This window comes from Triturus cristatus, chromosome 2_2 (assembly GCF_964204655.1).
Source record: "Triturus cristatus chromosome 2_2, aTriCri1.1, whole genome shotgun sequence".
Lineage (NCBI taxonomy): Eukaryota > Metazoa > Chordata > Amphibia > Caudata > Salamandridae > Triturus > Triturus cristatus.
This window is the reverse complement of record NC_140582.1, coordinates 707,042,840-707,069,491: the sequence shown is the minus strand read 5'-3', so window position 1 is coordinate 707,069,491 and position 26,652 is coordinate 707,042,840. Positions and strand designations below refer to the sequence as shown.

General features: G+C 46.4%; 1 protein-coding gene across 2 annotated transcripts in view; it reads right to left on the bottom strand.

Moving 5' to 3' along the window:
• The window catches only part of TRAPPC11 (trafficking protein particle complex subunit 11), a 626,226-nt gene that overhangs the window by 546,804 nt on the left and 52,770 nt on the right, over window positions 1–26,652 (bottom strand). For both annotated transcript variants that reach the window (XM_085641890.1, XM_085641891.1), the window contains exons 6-7: window positions 26,189–26,288; window positions 21,683–21,756 (exon numbers count right to left, since the gene is read on the bottom strand). In XM_085641890.1, coding sequence (XP_085498016.1) covers window positions 21,683–21,756; window positions 26,189–26,288 — 174 coding nt within the window. The remainder of the gene's footprint in view (window positions 1–21,682; window positions 21,757–26,188; window positions 26,289–26,652) is intronic.

Genomic DNA, 26,652 nt, shown 5'->3' with positions numbered 1-26,652 from the left:
TGACTAATCTGAAGTGTTGAGAATGTGAATAAAGAGGGTCGGGTATGCTTGCCTTAAAGAACAAGTTACTAACCTTCGGTAACGATGTATCTGTAAGAAACATTAGTTAGTTAGATTCCTCACCTTAGAATATCCCCAGGCGTCAGACTGGATCCGGAAGATTTTTTGTCAGCAATACCCCTTGCGCGTCGCTAGGCGTCGTCTGCGGCTCCGCGTCCGTCGTCGGCGTCGTGCGCCGGGATGACGTCGTCGGAGTACTTAGACGCCGCCCTCGGGCGCTGACGTCAGTTCTTGTACACAGCCTTCCGCGCCAGGAACGCAGAGCCATGCAAAGACCGACACTGGTGCCAAAAATAAAATCTAGGGGCCTGAAAGGACAACCTTAACCCTAGATGTCAGTTCGCAGAACGGGGAGGATGGGAGGGTCGGTGAGGAATCTAACTAACTAATGTTTCTTACAGATACATCGTTACCGAAGGTTAGTAACTTGTTCATCTGAAAGAAACACGTTAGTTAGATTCCTCACCTTAGAATAGATACCCAAGCAATACCATCCCCGGTGGTGGGTCTGCGAACCAAGATCACACCAGAAAGTCCTGGAGGACAGAACGGCCAAAGAAGCCATCCCTCCGGACTTGGCTGTCAAGGCAATAATGTCTGGCAAACGTGTGTAGCGAAGCCCACGTCGCCGCCTGACAGATGTCCTGCAAAGGGACTCCCCGTCCCAAGGCAGTAGTAGCCGCCGTGGCCCGAGTAGAATGGGCGCGCAGCCCAACAGGAGGGTCCTTTTTAGCCAAGGAATAGCAGATTTTGATACACAAAACGACCCACCGAGAGATGGTTCGTTTGTGCACAGCTTTCCCCTTCTTAGCGCCCACGTACCCAACAAAAAGCTGGTCGTCCACCCGGAACTGTTTTGTGCGGTCCAGATAAAAGGAGAGCGCACGTTTTGGGTCCAGACGGTGGAGCCTCTCTTCCTCTTTGGAAGGATGCGGAGGCGGAAAGAAGGTGGGCAAGGTGACAGACTGCCCAAGGTGAAATGGAGTCACCACTTTAGGAAGAAAGGAGGGACGAGGCCGAAGGACAACCTTGTCCGGATGAACAGATAGAAAAGGAGGCTTTGAAGATAAAGCCTGGAGCTCACTCACCCGTCTAGCCGAGGTGATGGCTACCAGAAAAGCAGTCTTTAGAGTTAGAAGACGAAGAGGGCAATTGTGAAGAGGCTCGAAGGGAGCGCACATCAGGAATGTCAAAACCAGATTCAAGTCCCACTGAGGCATTACAAAAGGGACAGGAGGGAACGTGTGTGTAATGCCTTTGAGAAAGCGTGTAACCACAGGGGACTTGAAAAGAGAAGGCTGATCAGGAAGCCGCAAGAAGGCGGAGATGGAAGCAAGATAACCTTTCAGGGTGCCCAGGGCAGAGCCCTGCCGGGCCAGAGAAAGAAGGAAGAGGAGAACCTCAGAAAGAGGGGCGGAAAGGGGATCCACAGCCTTTGCTGTGCACCATGCCACAAATTTGTTCCACCGGCAGGCGTATACCGACTTTGTGGAGGGACGCCTGGCTGCCAGAATGATATCACAGACTTCAGGAGGCAAGTCAAATGGCATCAACTGCCGCCGCTCAATCTCCACGCATGGAGGTGGAGGCTGGACAGGTTCGGGTGGAGGACCGTCCCCTGCTGCTGCGACAGAAGATCCTCCCGAAGGGGCAGACGTATCGGGGGATCGGTCAACAGACTGAGTAGCTCGGGATACCAGTATCTTCGTGCCCAATCCGGAGCCACCAAGATGACTTGGGCCCGGTCGCGCCTGATCTTCTTCAGCACTCTGGGCAGAAGTGGTATAGGCGGAAAGGCGTACAACAGACCGCAACTCCACTCGTGACGAAAAGCGTCGCCGAGCGAGTGCCGCCTTGGAAATTCCAACGCGCAGAACTGCTGACATTGCGCGTTCTCTTCGGTGGCGAATAGATCTAACCAAGGCTCTCCCCACTGCTGAAAGAGGCCTTGCACCACTTCGGAGTTCAGACGCCATTCGTGATCCATCATGCACCGGCGGCTGAGTTCGTCTGCTCTGGCATTCAGAGAGCCCGCCAGATGTTGAACCACCAGGGTGACGCCCTGGTGTTCCAGCCATGTCCAGAGGCGCAGAGCCTCCTGACAAAGGGTCCACGACCCCACCCCGCCCTGTTTGTTGCAGTACCACATGGCGGTGGTGTTGTCCGTGAACACCTGCACGACACTTCCCCTGACAGAGGGAAGGAAGGCTTTCAGTGCAAGCCGGATCGCTCTCAACTCCAACAGGTTGATGTGGAGACGAGACTCCGCCGGAGACCAGAGGCCTCTGATCTCCGCCTCTCCCATATGGCCACCCCATCCCAGGAGGGACGCATCCGTCACTACGACATGCTCCGGTTGGTGAAGGGAGAGGCTCTTGCCCTTGACCCACTCGCGGTCCGTGAGCCACCACTGCAACTGCTGTGCAGTACCCTCCGAGATCAAGACATGGTCGGACAGGTTGCCGTGATGCTGGGCCCACTGAAACTTCAGGTCCCACTGCAGAGCCCGCATGCGCCGCCTGGCGTGATGCACTAGTAGGATGCAGGAGGCCATCAGCCCCAGAAGCCGCAACACTAGCCTGACCGAAACCCGGGATAGAGGCCGAAAGATGGGAATCAGGGCCTGTATGTCCCGGACCCGCTGTTCCGGTGGATGGACCCGGAACTGCGCCGAATCGAGAACCGCTCCGATGAAGAGGAGCTTCTGAGAGGGACTCAAGTGTGACTTCGGCACGTTGATGGAAAACCCCAGCAAATGCAGGAGATCCGCCGTAGTCTGGAGGTGGGAGACGACTGCCTGGGGCGAGCCCGCCTTCAACAACCAGTCGTCGAGATAGGGGAAGACTGGGACCCCTGATCTGCGCAGATGAGCTGCGACCACCGCCATCACTTTCGTGAACACCCGAGGGGCACTGGTGAGGCCGAAGGGGAGCACGGTAAACTGAAAGTGCTCTTGGCCCACCGTGAACCGCAGGCAACGCCGGTGGGCCGGCAGGACGGGGATATGGAAATATGCGTCCTGCAAGTCCAACGCTACCATCCAGTCTCCAGGGTCTAGGGCAGCTAAAACCTGAGCCAACGTTAGCATCTTGAACCTTTCCTTTCGGAGGAAGGCATTGACGTTCCGGAGGTCCAAGATAGGGCGCAGGCCCCCCTTGCCCTTCTTGGGAACCAGAAAGTAGTGGGAATAACAACCACGACCTACTTCTGGACTCGGAACGCGCTCGACGGCCCCCTTGGCCAAGAGAGCCGAAACTTCCTCGCGGAGAAGATCCAAATGATCCCCCGAGATACGGTGGTGCTGCGGTGGCATGGCTGGAGGGGTCGTCTCGAAGGGGAGGGAGTAGCCCCTTCGGACGATTTGCAGCACCCACCTGTCCGATGTTATGGACCGCCAGTGGAGCAGGTGATGGCGAACTCCGCCGCCCACTGGCGTGGTATGGGCCTGAAAGCTCGGACTAGGAAGGCTTTGAGGCGGATGCTGCCGGGGTGGATGTGGGCTGACCACGTCGGCCTCCATTCCCGCCACGGCGGAAGCCACGTCCGCGACCGCGCGCAGGTTGGTTCTGCGGCTGGTGGCTTTGCGGACGTGAGGAGGCGCCCCTTCCTTGGCCACGAAAGGGGCGAAAAGCGGAGGTGTGCGCCCGCGGAGCCGAGAGGCCCAAGGACTTGGCCGTAGCCCGGGAGTCCTTAAAGCGGTTCAGCGCACTGTCCGCCTTCTCACCAAACAGGCGAGTGCCATCAAAGGGCATGTCCATGAGGGTGTTCTGGACATCCCCGGAAAATGACGTGGACCGCATCCAGGCGTGGCGGCGGAGCGCCACCGTGGTGGAAATCGCCCGACCTAGCGAGTCCGTGGTGTCAATCCCACATCTTATGGCGTGCCGTGCTGCATCCCTCCCATCGGCCAAAGCCTGGGTAAGACGCGTCCGGACCTCCTCCGGACACAGGGGCAGCACGTCCTCCACCGTATCCCACAGGGAATGGGAATAACGGTCCAAGAGACAGGCGGTATTTAAGGACCGCAGGCCCAAACTAAGGGACGAGAACAGTTTCTTGCCAAACTGCTCGAGTCTCTTGGAATCCCGGTCCGGCGGAGCGGTCGGGAAGGAGGATTGGGAAGTAGAGGCCTGGATAACCAGACTCTCGGGGGTGGGGTGTTGGGACAGGAAACTGGGGTCGCCCGGAGCAGGGCGGTGGCGCCTGGCAACGTTCCTATCCACAGGAGGAACTGTGGAGGGCTTGGACCAGGTGCCCTGCAGAACGTCAGTGAGGGCCTCGTTGAACGGCAGCAGAGGCTCAGTGGAGCTTGCTGAGGTTTGAAGCACCTCAGTGAGGATGTTGGTCCTCACAGCCACGGCAGGCAACTCGAGCCCAAGGGCCTCAGCCGCCTTGCGCAGCACCACAGAAAATGCTGCACCCTCCTCCGAAGCCACGGTCGGAGGAGAAGTGAATCCAGCGTCTGGCGAGGTGTCCAGCCCGCTGGCCTCCCCCAGTTCATCTGCCCAGTCCTGAGAAAGCTGTGACTGAACAGCCAGAGGGTCCTCGAACCCCTCCCAGTCGCCCCCTTCTTCCGATTCCTGATAAACAGGAGGAATGATCGGAACCGGACTGTAGAGATGGTAGGACTCAAGCGGCGTCGGATGCGGCGTCGGCGGACGCCGTGCCGGCGTCGGGTCCGGATGAGGGCTAAACTGGGGCGTCGGCGTCACAGGCGTCGGCGTCGGTGGCGCCGGTGACGGCGTCGGTGGTTCAGGCGTCGGCGCCGGTGGAGGAGTGACAAGGTCAACCGGCGTCGACTGGGGCCCAGGCAAGGGCCCCGCGGGGACCTGCGGCGTCGAGACCGGAGTCGTCGACGGCGCCGGGGCCGGAGCCGCCGGCACGCGAGGTCGCCCAGTCGAGTCCGCGGGGCCCGAAGGCGCGCCAGCGGGCGTCGACGGCGGGGCCAGGCTCCTCATGGCCGAGAGGAAGGCACTGATCTCCGCCGGCGCCGCGTCAGCCCCAGGGACCGGAAGGTATGGGGGCGGACGCGGCACCTGCGGCTCCGCCGGAGCCGCGGGGGTGGAACCACTTGGACCCTCGGCCGAGTCGCGCGACCGGCGAGGGGAGTCCGAAGAGCGATGTCGCCGCTTGGACTTCTTAGAGTGTTTAGACTTACCCGACGACTTGGAGCCCGACGATCGATGGTGGCGTCGGCTAGGGCTCCGCGAGCGATCCTTGGACCTCCTCCTGGACCGGGATCGCGCACGACGCGGAGCCGAGTGGCGAAGCTCGAGAAGCTTGCGGGACCGCTCCCGCCTAGCCTTCGAAGTCAGGGCCTGACAGTCGTTGCACGACTCCGCGTCGTGGTCGAGGCCTAAGCAGTAGAGGCACCGGCGGTGGTGATCGGTCACCGACATCAGTCGATGACAATCTTCGCAAGCCTTGAACCCAGGCATCCTACCGGCACCAGATGTCGACAGACAAGGATCAAAAATGATCAAAAAGATTTAGTCAAAAAAGACTAAAAGGGGTAGCTCTCCCGGATCTGCGCTTACTGGCGCGGAAAAAAGAAGAACTGACGTCAGCGCGCGAGGGCGGCGTCTAAGTACTCCGACGACGTCATCCCGGCGCACGACGCCGACGACGGACGCGGAGCCGCAGACGACGCCTAGCGACGCGCAAGGGGTATTGCTGACGAAAAATCTTCCGGATCCAGTCTGACGCCTGGGGATATTCTAAGGTGAGGAATCTAACTAACGTGTTTCTTTCAGATCCCTGGTGTGGAATTAAAAAAACAAGCATATCCACTGGCCACAATAACCACTCATTTGGACTTGAAAGTGTGGAGTAAAATGTACCCCTGGATCCCCACCGACACCAGGAAGACCGTCAACCACGCCCTCGTTACCAGTCGCTTGGACTACGGGAACACCTTGTACGCGGGCATCACCACCAAGCTGCTGAGGAAACTCCAACGGATCCAGAACGCTGCCGCAAGACTCATCCTGGACATCCCTCGCCACCACCACATCTCAGGACACCTGAAAAAACTCCATTGGCTCCCAGTCAACAAGAGGATCACCTTCCGACTCCTCACCCACGCACACAAAGCCCTTCACAACCTCGGACCCAAACTCATCAACAACCGCGTCTCCTTCTACACTCCTCCGCGCACTCTACGATCCGCCGGACAGGCCCTGGCAGCCGTACCCCGCATCCGCAAAGCCACCGCCGGAGGAAGATCCTTCTCTTTCCTGGCAGCGAAGACCTGGAACTCTCTGCCCAGCCACCTTCGCGCCATACCTGAACACCTCTCCTTCAGAAGGCAGCTCAAGACCTGGCTCTTCGAGCACTGACCCCCCCCCCTCCCCAGCGCCTTGAGACCCTTTATGGGTGAGTAGCGCGCTTTATAAATGCGAATGATTGATTGATTCTGTAACATACACTTGAGCTGTTGTTCAGAGTAATTTGTGAGATGTTGCCAATTGTCAAATTGGGCAATGGAAGGAATGTTTGGTGCATTCGTATCATTTTTGCCAATCCTAGACAAGTACTCTGCAGAATTTTATCATTCAGAAAAATCATCTGTGCTGGAATTAAGCAGGCTCGAAATAAAGTGTCTATTCCCTGAACTTGCCAAGATTTTGTGCCCCGAACTGATTTTACGTCAATGGTATCCTGCCAATAGTCATAGCCTTTCATGGCTAATTGTATGGCAAACAAATCTGTATATATTAGTTTAGTTTGAGTAAGCATATATTGCTTTGCTATTGTGGGAACAAGTTTAAAATACAAATATTTTGGATCTAATGTATTGTGTCCAGAAAAATATGTGAATGTATCCCTATATGCTCCAGTATGGGGACCTCCTCGGATCTGCCTGCTCTAAGAAGCATCACTCTACGCAAAGGATGGAGTATGGAGAGCAGCCTAAGGTGGACCTTGAAAGGAGAACCACTGCAAACTAGTTTGTTCTCAGTTTGAAACAAGGGATCCACATCCCAGGTGTAGAAATGTGTACACAAAGTGGGACCCAAACTACTCCTCTCGGTTCCAGTTCCAAGTCCTTAATGATCAGGAAAGAGGGCGCTCTGTCGCATACTCAAAGGACTGCTGTGCAACGAGGGATGGTGTTTGCCTGACATACAATCTCCCTGAGTCAAGTGGACATCACCTTAAATTTGCACTTTCTGCTGGAGGATTGGAAGATCTACTTGGAGTGCCTAGAAGGCTGCCTACTTGCTGGGTGCTTAGAACCCGGCCTGCTGACAGAGAGGAGGGGTCTGCCTGACTATGGAACAAGAGAGACAGTCAAGAAGGAGAGAGGCCCAAAATGTCTCCGGGACACAGGAACATCTGGAGAGAGTCGACTGTGTGACTGCAAGCTAGAAGTAACCTGCGCTGCCGAGGGTCTCCCTGGTCTCTCATAACTGGTTCCTGGCTGGAACCGCCTCATCTAGCGGTGTCATTGGCACAGCCAGGCTGCATCTCCTGGGATCAATGCACTAGCCAAACTGTGGCTGCATATGCCATGATCACCACATTGGCCTGATTTGGGTTGCAACTGCCAGTGACCAGGTTAGGGGTAAACATTTGCTGTGATCACTGCACTAGCCTGATCAGGTCTGCAACTGCAATCAGTCCAGGTGGGGCTGCATTTTGAGTGATCACCACATCAGTCCAGTCGGACCCAGATTGGTTATGACCCGTGCATCATCCCGATCGGGCTGCAACTACCCAATTAAATCCAGGCCGGGCCCAGAACATAGCCACTGCTCAAAGAAGCTACAGTAGCAGGGACCGCACCTATGCCAGGGCCGTTGTGCCACAGGTCTAAGCCAGGTGGGCAACAGAGAGAGATATGTCCCACCGCTTGCCTACCCAGCATCCTGGTACCATCTCTGGTAGTCGCAGCCCCCACCTATTGGAGTGAGGAAGGACCACCTGCTCCGAAGCAACACAAAAATAAAAGAAGACTATAGACTATCTGCAACACCACAAGGGTGTAAAAACTGTGAAAACTGAACTCAGTGCGCCTTTTGACTTGTGGGGGAAATTAAGATTCATACTTTTACCTAACTATTAGAAGAGGGAGCAGACTACGAGAGGAGGGGACATAAGGGATGTCACCTTTGTGCAACTGGCATCACAAAGGAAGATCGTATCTAAAGTCACTACTCTGTGTACTAAGTTGTAATGTGTAATATTTAGAACTGCCGTTTGATTAAAAGTACTTATTTTAAAAATAAAAAAGCAAGCACTGGGCAGAACATTGAAGTTATTGTGTCTGTTGGTTGATTGTTTGTGGCGTTTGAGCATTCCACACTACCTTTTGAGAAGCCTGTCACTGCTCGCACTCCCTATCCTGAGAATCAAGTGCAGAATCAGTTGCCCAGTTTGATGAGCCATAGTATGGTGGACCCAAGGACTGTATTTGGAGCATTTTTTTCCAGGAACCAGTAATGAGAGATCAGTTGGCAAACTCCCTAACACTCATGGTTGTGACTCACTAGCCTCTCTCTGTCTGGAGGACTGCTGAACGGATTCTGACAGCTGCCATAGGTCTAAAATCACCCACCAGATGCAATATTTTATCCTAACCAGGAACAAAACGAGTTAAAACCCATATTTTGGTTTGATCTGGGAACCTAGCACTCCCCTTTTTCATAATAAAGTGATTTTTGACTTGTAATTGGCAAAACTATTGTTGTGAGCTTTTGTGCGTAGAAGAGACTTCTAGGCAAACTCCAGTGTATGCCCATATTTTACTGTGTCCAGGACCCAAAGATCTGTTGTGATATGGGCCAATTAACTGTAACAAGCAGAGAGCGTCCCCCCCCCCCCCCAAAGGGAATGTCTCTGAATTATTGAATGAATGGCTGATGCTGAAGATTGCCACTGCTATCCAAAGCAGTATTATGATCTCAATTGTATGACATCCTTTCAGCAAGACACTTGTTTTTGTTAGACTGATGGTGGTGCCCTGTATTGTTGTCTGTATTATTGTTCTGGACACTGTTAGCAGTAGGGTTGATAAGGCTGCAAGTATGGCTGGTGTCTGAAGGATTGCAATGCCCTTCAGTACAAAGATTGTCCTCTTCCTCTGGCCCACGAAATGAGCGTAGTCACCTCTGTTCAAGAACTACCAGCAACCTTGCAGTGTTGAGTCATTTTGATTGATTGGGAAGCCTTATCCACATGCCTTCCAAACAATGGCTCTCCCTCAAAGGGCATATTAAGAATCCTACTTTGGATCTTTGGGGTAAATGACTTGGAATGTAGTCAATCTTGCATGCACAACACAGCAGCACAAGCTAGCACCCTGTAATCAGTGGTTGCTACACCACATGGGGGGGAGGGGGGGGGGGGGTTGTCAAAATTGTTCTTTATAATCAGAAAGCAAATTCTGGAGTTCTTTCCTTAGTGCTGTAGGAAACTGAACAATAGGTTGTTTCGATTATTATGACTCCTCCTCACAAAGAGCATAATCATAAAGTCAATCTTCATCAACTTGATGTTCTTTAGACGACTGGTAAGGGACTCTGGATTCATGTCCGCCACCTTGACCTTGTGCTGAGACTGGAAGGCTTGTGTCTCCTTCCTCATAGTCATCAACTGGATGCTGGTAGTGAACCTTAAGTTACACTGGGTTATAAGACGAACAAGAAAGCCCAATGTCATCAGATCCCTCAGTATCGGAAAAGTTATCAAGGTGGCAAAAGTGACACTTTGCTTGGAGAGGTGTTCAGGCAACAAAAGAATTGCAATCCTTTTTCAATAAAAGTATTTTTGAAGTATTTTGCCAGCTGTTTCGCCAACTAAATCTTCATTGACTGAACTACAGTTGATGATATCATAGACACGGGTGTTGATGTTGATAATGGTGAGTCACTGCCACTGGAGACGGGATTTGAAACATCAATGGGAACACATCAGATTTTGTCATCAACAATAGTTTCAGCTTCAGCTCTGCTTTTTTAATTCGGTACAAAAGGGGGTGGTGATGGACGGAGCATCAGAACCAATCAAACACTCACACCCAGTCAACAGATCTGGGTTTGATCCATCACCGTTCTTTAGCCCACTCTACCACCCCAGTTCAGACATAGCCATATGCAAATCAGTCTGACCCTGTGTCTCATGGGAACAGTCCAGCCCGAACTGCCAAGCCAGGCCTTCCCTGGACCGGAAACAAGCTTCCTAGGACCGGTTTCTGGCCTTTCAGCCGTCTTCAGCCACGCTTGCTTGAATCAAGTGGCAAAGTGAGCAAGGGACTCACGTCTGAGCATACCCTGCCAACTTATGGCGAACAAAGCGGTACAAAAGGGGGTGGTGATGGACGGAGCATCAGAACCAATCAAACACTCACACCCAGTCAACAGATCTGGGTTTGATCCATCACCGTTCTTTAGCCCACTCTGCCACCCCAGTTCAGACATGGCCATATGCAAATCAGTCTGACCCTGTGCCTCATGGGAACAGTCCAGCCCGAACTGCCAAGCCATGCCTTCCCTGGACCGGAAACAAGCTTCCTAGGACCGGTTTCTGGCATTTCAGCTGGGGGAGAAGGTCTGCATTGTCAGCATTCCGTCCATCATTTGTTTGTTGTAACGCTTTTCGCCCTAAGTGGGATGGGTATGCCACTCATTCATGGCTGAATGAGTGAAAGGATGTATTTAAGGATGATGAATGTAAGAATGGATTAGTGAAAGGGAGGATGGATGGATGGAAAGGGAGGATGGATGAGGTAAGAGAATAGGTGGATGGGTGGACGAATGTGTGAAAGGAGGGATATAAGGACAGATGGGTTAAAGAATAGATGAATGAGGGAAAGGGAGGATAGGTGGATTGCTGGATGAAAGGGTGGACGGATGGATGAGGGTAAAGGTGAATTGATGGATGAGTAAGTGAAAGGATGGATGGATGAGTGAAAGGGTAAATGGATGGGTGGATGGATTGATGTGTGAGTAAAATGGTGTATGGATGGGTGGATGGATAGATGCAGGGCTGAATGAGCAAAAGGATGGATGAGTGAAGAGGAGGAAGGATAGATGGATGGATGAGTGAAAGGGTGAATGGATGCATGTAATGGTGGATGGATGATGAGAGAAACAATGGATGAGTGAGTGAAAGGATGGATCGATAAGGGAAAGAGTAAATAGATGGATAGATAGATGAGTGGATGGATGGATGGACTGAGTAAAAGGTTGAATGGATGGATGAGTGAATTTCACTCATTAGATATTGTTAATTTTACACTGTGAATCACATACAGTAGTATTAGATAAACTGCAATGAATCATGCTTCGTAAGAGCCAGAGAATACCTGGTTGTTAATGAAATTGAGCAAGATGGGTAAACTTCAATAATGCTCAAAGATGGCCGTCATGTAAAATGTTGGAAATAAGTACTCTATGTGGTCCTAATTCTATGGTGGTGGGAGGTCACATGTATTTATGGTGTAGGATGGTAAAAGCAATTGTCCCGTGAACAATAAGCGAAGGCTTCGAAATGTGTCAGGCGTTTTTCTTTTGTTGCTTAAAAAGAAAATAAACACGCCGATATTAATTCTGCCCTGGCTGTCTTTTCATTTGTGGTGACATGACATCGTTGAGATAGAAAGGACTTTGAAGAAGAAAAAAATCTATATATTATATAGATCTCCACCCAGTCGTTAATCGCTTTAGCCCAAGCCACTTATACGGTGAGCCTTGCGGCGGGGTAGCGAACCCCAAATATCCAACCAAAGCTGCAGGTATAGCTCGATCATGGTACATACGAGTCACACAAAAACCACAATACAGCGGCTCTAATGTATTCAGCATGTTTATTCCAAAACGCTAGCAACAAACTCCCAACGCGTTTCAGGGCCTTCCGCTCCTTGGCCGCGGGTTAGGTTTGTACGCTACTTCCGATTCATTTAAAGAAACGCCACATGTGCTCCGTGTGACGTGATAAACATAAACAGATTCTTTGTTTGCTTGGAGTATTAACAATTGAAAAAGATTTCCTTCGTATTCAAGACTGAACAAAATTAAAGCAAAGTGGCATATCAGCAAAGAACAACGAAAAAGGATCAACAAGAAAGCCCAGTGGGAGTGTTAACAAGGGGGCAAAATGGTGGAACATGAAAGACAACAGGACCGTGGTAAATTTATCTGATTAAGAACATAGTAAACATCAATTGGAAGTTCTAGCATTAGGTCTGTCTTTCTGCCCTTCGTCTAATTTCAACTATACTGAAAGTCGCACAGATCTCTTTCACTTCATGAGGAAATTAAAAGTTAAGAAATGGTATGCCTCACGAAATGCACAAAGAATTGCAACCCACCAAGGTGAACCCACAACTCTAACCATTAATGATGTTGACGTACTGCATACCATGCATGAGTTGGAGGATGATGCAAATTTTATTTGATGACCCCTTTTTAAATTTGATCAATGAAGATATTGAGGTAAGCATGAATTGTTCAAGCGGCTTGAAACCGAAGTCAGTGTTCATGCCCCAGATCATGAATGATGCTACTTACACCTTTGAACGAGGTATGATTAAGGACCTGCAACAAATTTGTTTGATAAAACCTTATGATAGAAAAAATTTAGCGCTGCCTTAAAAAAAAGTCTCTGGAAAATGCGTTGAGATTTTGCGTTGTGTGACCCCCCTCTTTTTCTAAGCCTCCACTTAAAAGATCACGCTTTACAAACTAGGCAAGTTTTCCTGAGATTCATTAAGCGGTACAAAAGTAATTAGCACAACAAAAAAGGCATTTCCTAATGATACACTGATCTAGCTACAACTACCCAGTGGCAACCGATCCTGGATGAAAAGGAAAAATAAAACCAAACACACACACACAAAAACAAACACACAGACACACCCCTCACCCCCCACCACACACCCAACTTCTGAGATCCCGCTTGTGGAGTCGGCAAACAACTGCTTAATTTTACTATACCTCCTTTAAAACCAGGGTGGAATCCGGCAGGCTACTGAGGCCTCCATATGCCATCAGGCGTCATCCACAAGCAGGACGAATGGCCTGGACTCATTGAACTGGTGGGAAGGCTAGAAACTGCACCATATCCAGAATGGCTCAGATAGACAGGAGCCTTTGCAACAGAGTTAGGTGTGACTTCAGCACGTTGACTGAACAACCTAAAGATGTCAAGAGGTCCGCCGCCATCTGGAAGTGGTTCACGACTGACTGCAGTGAGCCCGCCTTCAGCAGTCAGTCATAAAGTCAGAGGAAGACTGGTATACCCAATCTCTAAAGGCATGCTGTGACCACTGCCATCACTTTTGTGAACACCTGAGATGCACTGGTGAGGCCGTGTGGGAGCATGGCAAACTAAAAATGCTCTTGCCCCACTTTGAAACATAGGTAGTGCCTGTGGGACTGAAGGACATGGATTTGAAAATAGGTGTCCTGCAGATCCAGCGTTAACATCCAGTTTCCTGGATCCAGGGCAGAAAAAACCTTAGTCAGCTGAGCATCTTGAATTTGCCCTTTTTCAGGAAGACGTTAAGAGGGTGAAGATCTAAAATAAGACTAAGACCTTTATCCTTCTTCGGCATCTGGAAATAACAGTAGTAACCGCTAGTCGCCATTTCCAATGCTGAAAAAATCTCTATGGCTCCTTTGTCCAAAAGAGCCTGGACTTCCTGCTGCAATGGACACACAAAAGCTACTCTGATGCTGAAAATATATGTGACTGGGTTAGACATGAATGCAAGGGCATATCCTTGTTGGACTATCTGGAGCATCCATTTGTCAGATGTTTTGCTTTGCCACCCATTTAAAAAAATAACATCCTGCCTCTATTAGGGCGCCCATGTCCCACCATTGGCAAACTAAAGTGGCTTAGAAGAAGAAGCCAGAGGGGCACGGGGGCTGTTCAGTATGCTGCCCCTAAGGGCGTAGACATTGTAGGCTGGATGCCCGACCCCAGTTCTGAAAGGACTTTCGGGCCTGTTGTTGGGGTGGTGGCCATTGACGCTGTCTTTGAGCCAAACCCCTTTGGAAGCCTTAAAAGGGAGGATATTGCTTGAGATACTGCCTCACGGATAAAGACAGACAGAGGGAGCGTGCTGAGGATCTACTCTTTTAGTGTTCCAGTGCAAAATCTGCTTTATCTCCAAAGAGACAAGTGCTGTCAAGCAGCATATTCATTAGGGATGCTTTGGTATCACAAGAAAAACCCATGTATCTCATCCATGTGTGGTGCCAAAGTGCCACACTGGTACCAACCCCCCGGACTAAACAACCAGCAGTGTCCAGCACAGAGCAGATAAACCTTATTGCGTCTTGATCATCCTGAAATATTTGTGCTAAATTGGCGCAATCGTCTTCAGGGACTGTCTGCAAGATCTCACTAACCATGTCCAACAACACATGCAAGTATCTTCCTAAAAGACAGCTGGCATTGATCAAACGAAGGGCCACACTAGCAGAGGAAAGCATCCTCTTTCCAAATACCTACATACATTTTGATTCCCTATCGGGAGGTGTGGTAGAAAATGAACTTGGGTCAGTCTACTTGTGGATGACTGCACCAACAAACTCTTAGGCGTAGAGTGATGAGTGAGAAAAGCTGGGCCCCCTGGGGCAGGTCTGTGCCATCTAGCCACTTTTTACCAGAGCGCAATAAGGTGGTTTGGCCCAAGTGCCCATTAGAGTATCTGCCAGCGCTTCAATAAAGGGAAGAAGCAGCTCTGTGGAAGCCTGCCTAGGCTGTAGGATTTCAGTGAGGATATAAGTGTTGACCTCAATGGATGGGAGCTGTATGTCCAGAACTTCGGCAGAACATAGAAGTCCATGCGACTTCCCTGTTTGAGAGCGGAGGGACGTTAAACAATCCTGTCTTCTTGCGTTTTTTTTTTCTAATTTATGCTGAATGGAATATTTGGAGTGGTAAGAAGACCTGTCACAGTAATGGCATTGAGAACATAAGCAGGTTTCAGTCCTCTACTTTGACCAGGACCCAGTACTCTATAACTTCCAATGGTGTTTGGCAATGTAGAGTTTGGCTTCATGGTGCTGGACCAATTTGGAGTTCATCCAGGTGCAGACCCTGCAAGATATGGCGTAATGAGTCGAACCTAGACACCAGAGAAAAGTCTTGTTACGGTATTTCACAGACATTTGTCAAGTGAGACTCCCTACTATGATTATACCCTGTAGCCTTTGGAGGGGACATATTTCTTTTCACTCAGTGAAAAAATGTTTGAGAAACATTTGTCAAGTGACACAAAAAGTCTGGGAACGAGCTCTGCATCCAAAGGTGCAGAAAAAAAGTAAATGACATTAGCACACAGAGGTGGCGCATATATGTGGCTTTGGCAACGAAATAACGCTGAGAAAAATCTCTGGATTCAGTCTGGCGCCTAGGGGGCATTCACAAGGTAAGGAATTTGCAATTAGAAGTATCCATCAGAAATCATTCTTTGTTAAGCATTTCACATCCCTTTATGTACCCTTTGTTAATCCCATACAGATATTCAGTGAAAATACTGATCAGCGAGTACATTATAATAATTATTTCGTTTTGCAAAATTTCACAAGGGATTCATTTCAACCTTGTTCATTCATGTTATGGAAACCAAAATAATTATGGGAACTGCATGCACTACAAATCATATAGTATAAGAATAAAATTGTAAAACATTTCAAATTATGAAAACCGTTTTGCTGCTAACGCACGCTCCAAGTGATATTGCATCAATAAAGGAAGTTACACCAACTGGGAAGAGGTAGCTTTCAGACAATTAAATGAATACTGAGAGTGAAAACTGTGAATGTAATTGGGAGCAAATCGTACTGGTTGCTTCTCCTATCCGTTATTTAAAGAGTAATAGAAGGTTCAGGACCTGTGCAAAGACTAGAGCAGAATAAATGAAGCGCGAACAGTTGAACAAATAGAAAACAATACATTTAAAAACATGCAAGAGCAGGAAAGACATGAACAGATGAAAAAGAAAAGCAAAAGCATCTGATAGAAGCAAGGGTAGTGTGAGGGGCTTTATCTTATTAATTTACGGAACAAAATGACCACGTGAACAGTTTCAGAAAACTACATTTTAAAAAGAAAAATTTCATCAAGTCTATGTGGGTGCAGTCATCAGTAATAAAAAAAGGAAATCATAATTAGTATAGTCAAAAGTGATAAATAGAAGGGATAGTCTTCTTTGGAAGAAGGGACTTCACCATTGTTAGAACCCTCTCAATGTGTCATCACTCTCGAATGATTGCTGTGATGAAGAAATTCCAACATCATCTTTTCTAGTTTGACTCTCACATCAAGAGACCGCATATGATATGCATCTAATATCCGTGTGCCTCATTGGCCATAAACTACAAAGTTACTTGGGTTCTCAAAAAGGGAGAACAAGACACTTAGAAAGAGAAAACTCTCATACCCCAGGTGCCATTTATTTCAAACATCTTCAATTGAGCAAAGCCCTTGCAAAGCGTGCCAAAATAGACTGCCTACCCACACAGAGGCAGGATCTGTATTTCCAGTAGGTGCTGTATTTTCATCAGGGATTTACTTTGAAGTGGTGGGGGGCATCAAGAATGCCAAATACCAAATATAATAACTTTTTAATACCTGAACCAGCATGTCACTCTCTCTTGAGCCCTTACGAATTCTAAGGTCACAGTTAAACCTAATCAGGAAAGGAACTGCATCTCCGGTGATAGAATAGGATCACATATTCCATTTAGTCCCATCATTTATTCCATTCACAATACACGAAGTAAGCTTGTTCAATGGCCCCTACTTCTTACTTGGCTCTCAATCACAGAAAACAGGCATTCTCTATGTAAATTCGTGTGCTACATCTCACATGTAAACACTGCAACCACACTCCCAGTAATCCAGATAACAGAAGAATATTTAAAGGTTTAGGGCTACTAAAACAATGAGTACAAATCTGGACGTTTAGATTGTACAAAGTAAAGCACCAAACAAACTATGCCAGATCTGGGCCGCAGTGCAAACTGAAATTATGTTTTACAATCCAATATAAAAGATCACATCCCTCGAACACCCTCAAAGTACTTCGGAAGGTGCAAGACCTATTGAATCAAAGTCCAACTTCCCATCTTTCACGGTAATCAGTGAAATCTCTTGGGATGATGCTTGCCTCGGTTTACATACACTAATTAATGGCTCTCCGATGCCATTCCCAAGTCTTTTAGAAGACACTGCATAAAATTATAAATAAATATTAGTTAGGCAAAGGGATTTTAATCCAGACATCGGAAAACCTTTCAAGGGAGAAGGTCAATATGGCTCAAGCAACACCAGGGATTTGAGATTCAAGATAATGACATTAACGTAAATACCAGAAAATTCAGGTAAACCTGAGGGATGGGAGGAAATTAACATACCAGTGCCTCACTAGTGATCGTGGACTAGGGGGCGGGTTGCGACACCGGGGCCCACTTTAATGTGCACCCACTATCCCACGACATGAGATTGTGTGATTAGCACATGAGTTTTCTATGGTTATTACTAGTTGGGGGTCCAGGGGGAGTGTTGCTTTACTATCCTGGCGAGGAGGGTACGAGTTTGGTTACTGAGGTCCTTGAAGTCTCCCACACAACACACAGTGCCCTTCCCTGTTCAAAACACCTGGAACATCATACACAGACACAGGAACACAGCCAGGGTCCCTACCATGGTGTCGTAGATTTGGTGTGGGATGTGTTAAGTACAAAATAATATCCTGGAATGTCTGAGAGTTAAATAATATGACTAAACGATAAAAGGTACAGCCCTTCCTGAAATGAAGGGGAGTACACATAGCATTATTACAAGAAACCCATTTAATGCCTTAAGAGGGATTGCCGCTCCAGAAACGCTGGAGGGGAAAAACAGGGGGGGTGGGAGATATAGCTATAGTTAATCTATATGCCACCACCATGGATCAAGCCTGATTTCTTGACGACCTGTCCACAGTTGTATCAGCATATATGCCCCATGCGGTCATCCTCAGAGGAGACTTTAATTATGTTACGGACCCTGACCTTGACTGGTCGCATTTTCCATTTCAGGACTCCCCTGTCAGGAGACTAGCGATGAAATTTAAGACCTGGCAGACCCAATGATCAGCTGCGGATACGTGCTGGATGACACAAATGGATACTCTTGAATATTCCTTGTACTCCACACTCGCTGATTTACATATCCGCCTTGACATATTTATGTGCACAACAGACATTCAGGTAGAAGTTACAGACTTAAAATTCCTTGCCAAAACTATGTCAGATCTGACCCTGTTGTTATTATGCTGGATAGGGTGCCAACCCGCACTACTATATGAAGTTAGTGACTAAATGTCAACACTCTAGATGATCCACTTTTCCACCACACCATTGGGGAGCTATTTTATGGACAACGAAAACACGACCTCTTCTATACTAATAGAATGGGCAGACTTTAAACAGTAATCAGAGGTCAACGCACTGCAAAAATGGGGGAGTACGCAGAACACTTTTACGAGACAGAATGTCAGGAAGAAAAATAGAAAAAGGATGCACCACCACGCGCAGACCTTCAGGAGACATTGCTGGTAGGGAAAGAAAAATTAGCAGAACATACTGAACGATTACGCTGCTTTGATTATAGGGAGTACATGATATAAACACAAACAGAATATGACAGGGCAGGGCACACAACTTGCATGGTTAGTTAACCCAAATAAAAATGGGTAGCTCATTTTAGAACTCTAGAGTACCAGGATCCATTAAAAAAAAAAAAGAAAAAAAGACCTACCACAATAATCATCAGACGAGTGGTGAATATCATACTTGAGGCACACTCACTTAATGAATATGCAGCGGTGATGTCAGTCGACATTAAAAAAGAATTTGGGAGCTTGAACTGGGAATACCTCTGTGAGGTAACGCATAAGATGGTGTTGGGAGAGGATTTTATTGGGTCGACCCGCCTGCTGTACACAGTTCCGAGTGCAAGGGTCAAGATGGGTGGGATTATATGTGAGTCCTACAAAGTGGAACGTTACACAAGACAGGCATGCCCACTGTCTCCATTATTATTCACAGCTGCGGTTGAACCACTGTGTGTAGTGGGAGAATGGGGCTACACTATGATGAGTTAGTAGTGCGAGGAACAACAAATCATATTGCACCATATGCAGATGATATGCTGCAATATCTTGACGATGTAAGAATGGAATCTCAGAAAGCTATCCAATTGCTTAACGGCTCTGGATCTATTTCAGTGTTCTACATAAACTGCCCAAAAAAGCCTCTTCCAACTTAGGCCATCACATTGCGATGATTTACTCCACTTGGGACTTCAGTGGGAACATACGTCACTACAATATCTGGGAGGGTGGTTAGATTATACATGCAGAAGCAAGATTTGTTGGACGGGAACATGAGCAGGCCTATCACTGCCCTACAGTTGGGAATATCTTATTGGAATACTCTTCCACTGTCAGCGGCACGACGAGTAGTCATTGCAAAAATGATAGCATTACCCCAACTATTGTACTTCTCCTCTACTCTACCGGAGATAGTACCCATGAGGAAATTTCAGGAGCTGGATAGCTTACTCCTCAATTTGAAATGGAGCAAAGGAAGGTGTAGGGTGGCGCTGACCAAATTACAAAAGCAGGTAACAGATAGGGGACTTGCAGCTCCAGACTTTGAAACATACTACCTGGCAGTACAGATGCAATGGATCACGAGATGGGTACATGCTAAAAGTATGAGGAGGTCCCCGCAGAAAGGGATGCACAATTGATTTTGACGCCTAAACAGGTACAAACGGAGCACCATGGGTTGTTGCAATAGCAAAATACTGCTGGCTGGGATGCTTACAAAAACACAAGAACAGAACACCCTTATTCCTCGGACATCCCACTTCACTTCATAGCAGACCTCCTGAAGAGCAAAGTACAGGGAAGACTGGCAGAATGATCAACGCTAGGAGTAGATAGACTAGGCGATTTCTTTGCAGACAGAAAGGCACGATCCTTTGAGGAGATTCAAACTGAATATGACATCCCAGCGGGTCACTTCCTCTGTTTTGGACCAGTGGGAGTGACGATAAAGCAAAAGTGAAGGGTAAGCATGGCAGAACCCAAAACAAACCAGAGTCGATATGTACTATGCACAACTACAGGTAAACAGAAAGCTATAACAGGGCTATATCAAGCCAAATATGGGCAGACATGTCTACACCATTACACACACTGAGAGACAAATGGGTGAAAGATATGGGTGAGCCCATTAGGGATGCAGAGTGTGTGACAATATTAGAGAGAACCCTGAAAATATCCCGCAATGCTAGATTCCAGCAAATTAATTTTTATTATTTATGCAGAGCATATCTGACACCTGTTAAAATAAACAAATTCTCCCCGAGGCGCACACTGGATGATGCCTGTGATGCATCTCTCCATGACTGCTAGACGGGCATGGTGGACATGATCAATGATGTCACTGAGCGCAATATTGCTACACTGCCAAAAACTTGCCTACCGTGCCAGTTTCCATGCTCCGCTAAGTTTAAGGTTACAATAAACTCAATGACATTACATTGATATTGGCAAAGCACTAAAATAAAATTAACTGGAAAGCGACAAATGGCCCTACAGTGACTAAATGTAGAGCAGAACCAAATGGGCAACGTATAAAAGCATAAATATACTTAGAGACACCAAGAGGGGACAGGGATCGCCTGAGGTAGCAAGCACCTGGGACGAACTACTGTAAATGTTACATGATGCAACGTCTGCAAATAAATCTCCCTATCGAGTCACGCCCAGGGTCTCCTAATGCCAGAACTGGTGTCACGTCAAACTGAATAAATGAACACAGGACCACACTACACAATCCCAGTAGGATGAACATCACCACAGTGTATAGCACTGTATTATCCTGATTGATGGGATCACAGAAATAACTGTGTGTGATTAATGACAGGGGCACTACCACACTACAACCCAGTTGAGACCTAGGGCACCTGTGGGATCAAGGGTGAGAGGGGAAGGTCGTTGGAAGGGGAGGGAGATTACACCGTTTTTGTTTTTTCCTGTATGTTGCGACTATACGTTGCAATCAAATCTATTTAAAAAAAAAAAAAAAAGAACGGCTGGAGGTCAATATTCCCAATTTTTCAGTTTTTCCTTTACACATTGTACCTCTTTAATGCATGGTAATGGTTTTACAGAAGAATTAGAGTAGAAAGACAAGCTGCTTTGTCGAAAATTGTCGGAAAAAAGGAACAGTTAACAGGGGAGTGGTAATAACCAGCCGTTTTGAAACTTTTTTCTGTGGTACTCTTAGCCCTTACTTCCTTCATGTTGTGAAATGCTTGCGGTCTGCAATAACTGGTGTGACCATTTGTCAACAAATACTCCATCTAATTAAACTACTAGGTTAGGTCAATTACAGAAAAAAAATGGAATAGTTCTGTCCAAAAACAAAGCAAACAAGTATATGTAAATGTACCAGTGCAAAGACCTATCAAATCCATATTCAGGTATTGACACAATATGCACTTCAAGTTTTTTATAACATCAAAGAGTTCATATTTATCGTCTTTGAGGTTTAATAAAAATAGGTTTTACAATTCAAAAAAATACATATAGGAACATACTTACTTGAGAGCATTCTGGGAATCCTGTTTCAACTCACTGAAGAATGCAATCTTAAACTGATGTCTCACAAATAAGAGCTGTAAAATAAACAGAAAAACATGCTACTCTTCAGCTTCTGGAAGTTAATGAATTGTATTTGTTTTATACTCAACAGATCAGTGGCCTTATACGAAAGAAGAGTTGCTCATCCTCTATTTATTTAAGAGTTGTGTATAACAATGGCATATTGCCTTATGGGTACTTAAGAACACTATGAAACTGCATGCCTAGGCTGGCTTGGTGAAGGGGGGGCTTCTTTAAACATTCCTTGTAGTAGTGCTGCTGGAGCTTGTCAAAGGTCAACCCCTTGTTTTGACAGCATGAGCAGACAAAAGGCATCCCTAGAGGCCTGGGCATTATAGGCAAACAGTTTGTGTCCCATGACTGTGGCCAGGCTGAGAAACAGAGTGGGCTTTCTGTTTTCTGTTTCATCTCTTGTAGGGGATCATCTCCAGTACACAACTTTTAAAATGGCTGTGGCTGTGGCCACAAAACTAACTGAAATACATATATAGACATTTTTCACGCATGCATGCACCGAAAAGTGCCAAGGTCTCCACAACAAAAAAGCTCTACTATCCCCAATTTGGCATCTAATGGCCCATGTAAGGCACACTTATGAAATTTGGGTATGTCAGTTAGTGCAGAAGCATACTGAATACCCAAATTTGTGAGATGCAAACCAATCAGATCTCCAAGAAGTTGATGGAAAGGAAACTACCCCAGATGAATTGCTGAAAAACTACTGTGGGAAGAGAGCATCTGGCCCTAGTTCTCTTTTTGAGGCTATGGAGCATGAGTTTTTGACAGACCCTCTGCAGATTCCAACAGGGATCCTAAGGATGTCAAATAATGAAGTAATCTTATTCAAAGATAGGTCTCTTCAGGTGTAGAGTGAAAAGTTTTCCCTTGCTGATTCTTTGATCTACTGACTAGGGTTAGCAGAGTGCATAATGTGGATTTCCACTTGTATGGGTGACATGCAGCTGATGGCTGGCTTGGAAGAGGGGAATGTGAGTTAGGGATCTGAATCCCTTATCACACCTAAACCACCCTATGATAATTTAATTGAAATTGCATTTGCATAGTGCGCATTACCCCTGATAAGGCACTGAAGGGATTTACAGTAAGTAGCATGCTAGCCAGGAGCCCAAAGTTAGCGGTCAGTCCATTTGTTATTGGGATTAATCATGTGCTCTCAAAGAAGTCATAAAATGCATTTACTCAGGTTTCTCTATTGTACCATAATGACTTGATCATTAGTAAATGGAACAAATAGCTATTATTAGATTTGTTAAGTTGCAGGTGTATATGCGCAAAGAAAGAGATTAAGACAGACAAGCAAATGACTTAAAGTAGTCAATATATGCTAGAACATGGTATGACAACAAAAAATGATGGGCAGAATGCTTAAGTTATTTTCACCCACAGCTAATTACTGGAGCCTCATCCTAGTCCATAATTTTTTTTTCCCCCATCATGCCACCTCAGATTAGACTCAGCCATATGCAAATAAGCCTTTGTCCTGCTCCAATAGGAACAGTCCAGCCCGAACTGCCACCTCAGATTAGACTCAGCCATATGCAAATCAGCCTTGGTCCTGCTCCAATAGGAACAGTCCAGCCCGAAGTGCCAAGTCAGATTTTCTAAACAGGAACATATGCAACAAAAGGCCGCTTTCAGCCTAATTGGGCCTTTTTGGTCAGGTGCAGCTTGGTTCCAGTGGCTAAATGAGCAGAGGATCTACGTATGGGATACCCGTCCCACTTCCCTACATGATGCTGCATTTGCTAACTTCTGACAACCTTAAAAGCTGCTTTCAGGTCGCCTAGTTGTGCTGTTGTTCTGTCTGTTATGTGAACTAGGGTTTACATACTTTACTCTATGTAGAGGTTATGAGGGTGCAAAGTTACTAGCTTGGATCCGAAGCAGCAAATGGATGCCTCAGAAATTGAAAGAGAGATTATACATAAATACTCAGGCATAGTCTCTGGGTAAAAGAGGAGGTAGGAGTTTGTAATTTACTTCTTGCTCCTGGTACTCAGTGTGAGTGCTGACAACTGAGCTCGCTCTCTCTCTCTCTCTCTCTCTCTCTCTCTGGGGACTGAGGGATCCCAGAAACTGAATGTGTTGTTCTCACTTTCAAGATTATGCTAGTGCTCGATTGGCATAAACATTATATCAGTAAATCATGGTGCCCAATAAAACAATACCTTTAGGCTAACTTATTTGATTTTAACACAATAGGCAGAGCACTCCTGCCCCTATTTCTCCATCAATCATGACAGTAATGGGGTACTGGGTCTGGGTTGTAAGAAATAAATAGTTATATACTTGTAATCCAGGTTTTTTTATCATGGGTATTTTCTGGGAATGTATTAACACTACACTATCGCTGCCTGTTTATGAAAACCCAAATCAAAGTTAAATATATAAAAACGTATTGCAAAAACAAGCCTATAACAGGCAACATTGTTGGCCCATTTTAAAAAGACAATTGTATATGTATCCATTAAAACTGCAAATTTAATTTTGCTTAGAAAACAAAATTGTTTCCAGATTTCCTACAGACAAGAACAAACAGGAAATGGCAGTAAGGGAAGTGCTTTCCTTAATGAAGAGTTATTTTGACTACATTCTTGGAAGTATTCCAGGGGGTATCCTGTGCCATCATGTTTTGCAAGAGTAGTTAGCCTCACAGTTTATTTTCATGTGAAATATTGAACATGGATTTGTAATGTTGCCTGTGCTCTACCTAGGACGAGAGTGGATTGTTTATGAATTGACAGAATACACCCCTAACAGAGAACTAGAATTACAAGTAAGCAGCTTTCCATCCTCCATAGAGGGGATTGCACTAAAATTCATAAAAAGTTGAACAATAGTTGGCCCATCCCCATACGTGATAGGTACATTCATCATAAGTGTGGCTGTGCCCGAATTTGTTCTTGTACGATATGCCCTGAGCTACCCAAGGAGGGGTCTGTTAGACTTCTGGAAGACGTTAGGCAAGACAGCATCCACCATGTGACGTACGAAGCAACCAAAGCCAAATACTTTAAAGGTGTTCCGAGAGCAGGCTCCAGGTGTAATGGTGATACACTGAATGGGCAGTCAACGATTTCTTTTACTGCAATGGAAGAGAATCTTTCTGCATTCTAGATTACTGGAACATGAACATATTCATTTGTATGTTGATGGTGATAATCAATCTTCTTGTTGGATTTATATATTAATTTGATCGAGCATCAACACTTTGAATTATGCTAACTTGATTCATTTACTGACAGTTTTGAGGTCTCAGATGAGACCAACTTCATTCCTTGGACCTTTTGATTTTATGTAATAGCGATGGGAGATTCCTTTGTTTTGCTATTGTGAAAATATAGTGAGATGGTAAATGTTCCATCAAAGTAACACACACCCTCTCTCCTTTGATAGCCATTGTAGGAGGTTGGGTCTTGTTGCCTAGGAAGGACTGATTGGCAAAAAACTCTGAAGCTCAAAACCACAAAAGGAAATGTTTGAAAGCTGCAGTTGTTTTATAATTCCACAACACGAGTGTGTTATTTCCACTGGGCATGCCTCGTACTTTGGAATGTGCTTCCTAATACCCTACGCCTATCACATAATTCAGATCATTGTAATGGCTTCATTCCAATCCATGCAGGCAATAGGGTGCACAGAGCCTAATAATAGTTGGACGTGCAAAGTGCTTTCTAAATGTATTCAGTTCAAGAATAACTACCACCTGACTAACTTTTACTTAAACACTCCCTCATTAGGAGCACTCAAGGCGCACATCTTCATCCACACAGTCCATTTGCAAACTCACATCATGTATATTAACAGACCATGCACAGACAGTTTTATCAAGTCACTGTCCTGCTGCTAACGAAACAAACCTCTTGCCCTACTAACTATTAAGTACTGCAGCCTTATGGGGCCACAGGGATCATGCACATGTGCATCTAATATGCCTGACTAGGACAAATACCTGTGACCTGCTCACAATATCCCCTCCACAATTCTTTATGTAAAGAGGGATTGTTGAATGTGTTTTAACTTTGCCCGCCTTGTACTGTGATTGGATTTTGCATGGAATCTCTACTTGTGTTAGGCAAAGGGATTACATTTGGTAACTGCAGCCTGAATCCCAATTAAAAGGAGCTCATAGTCATATTATATAATGTGACTCATCATTCGAGTTTAGCACAGCTACCGCCTACCAGCAGCCTCTCTAATCTACCAACTTTCACCATTCTTTTCAATTGGTTTATATAGGTTATAACTGTCGACCAAATACGCCTTCTCCCAAACTTCTTTATTTTACTTTGTCTCTAATATGAACCTCCACTTTGTGCAGCACTCCATTGATTTATAGCTCTATTTGTGCTACGTATATGTTCCATACATGGAATGCTATAAGCTAGTTAAGAAACATAAAAAATTGGAAGGGAATATTATTACCTGATGTGTGGTCTTGTTTAAAAATTCTTTATGTGATTTCACTCTCCGGATTTCTGTGTAATAATATGTTTGTGCATGCTCATAAAATGCATTCTCTAACCTGTGAAAAAGAAAAAGACAGTGATACTTCAGCATGTTTTAATTTTCCCATCTGAAAAGGCACTCATAGCACTAGCACACACACTTCAATATGATCCTTGACCTATGTACAGTAGCTATAGATTAACCAGAAACAACAAAATATGTTTTCCTAATAGTCAGTTCCCTCCCCCTCTCCTGGTTTTTGAGTCACGTCCATGAAAAGCAAACATATCAGCATAATATTGTATTAGATATTATAGAACAGTGCTCCAAAAATGTTAACTTTAATAAAAATGTCAATTTATTTATAAAAAGGACAAAATAGCAGCAGAAGGCTATTAAGTATCAAAACCTGAAAGCTAAGTGACAATTACAGACCCAAA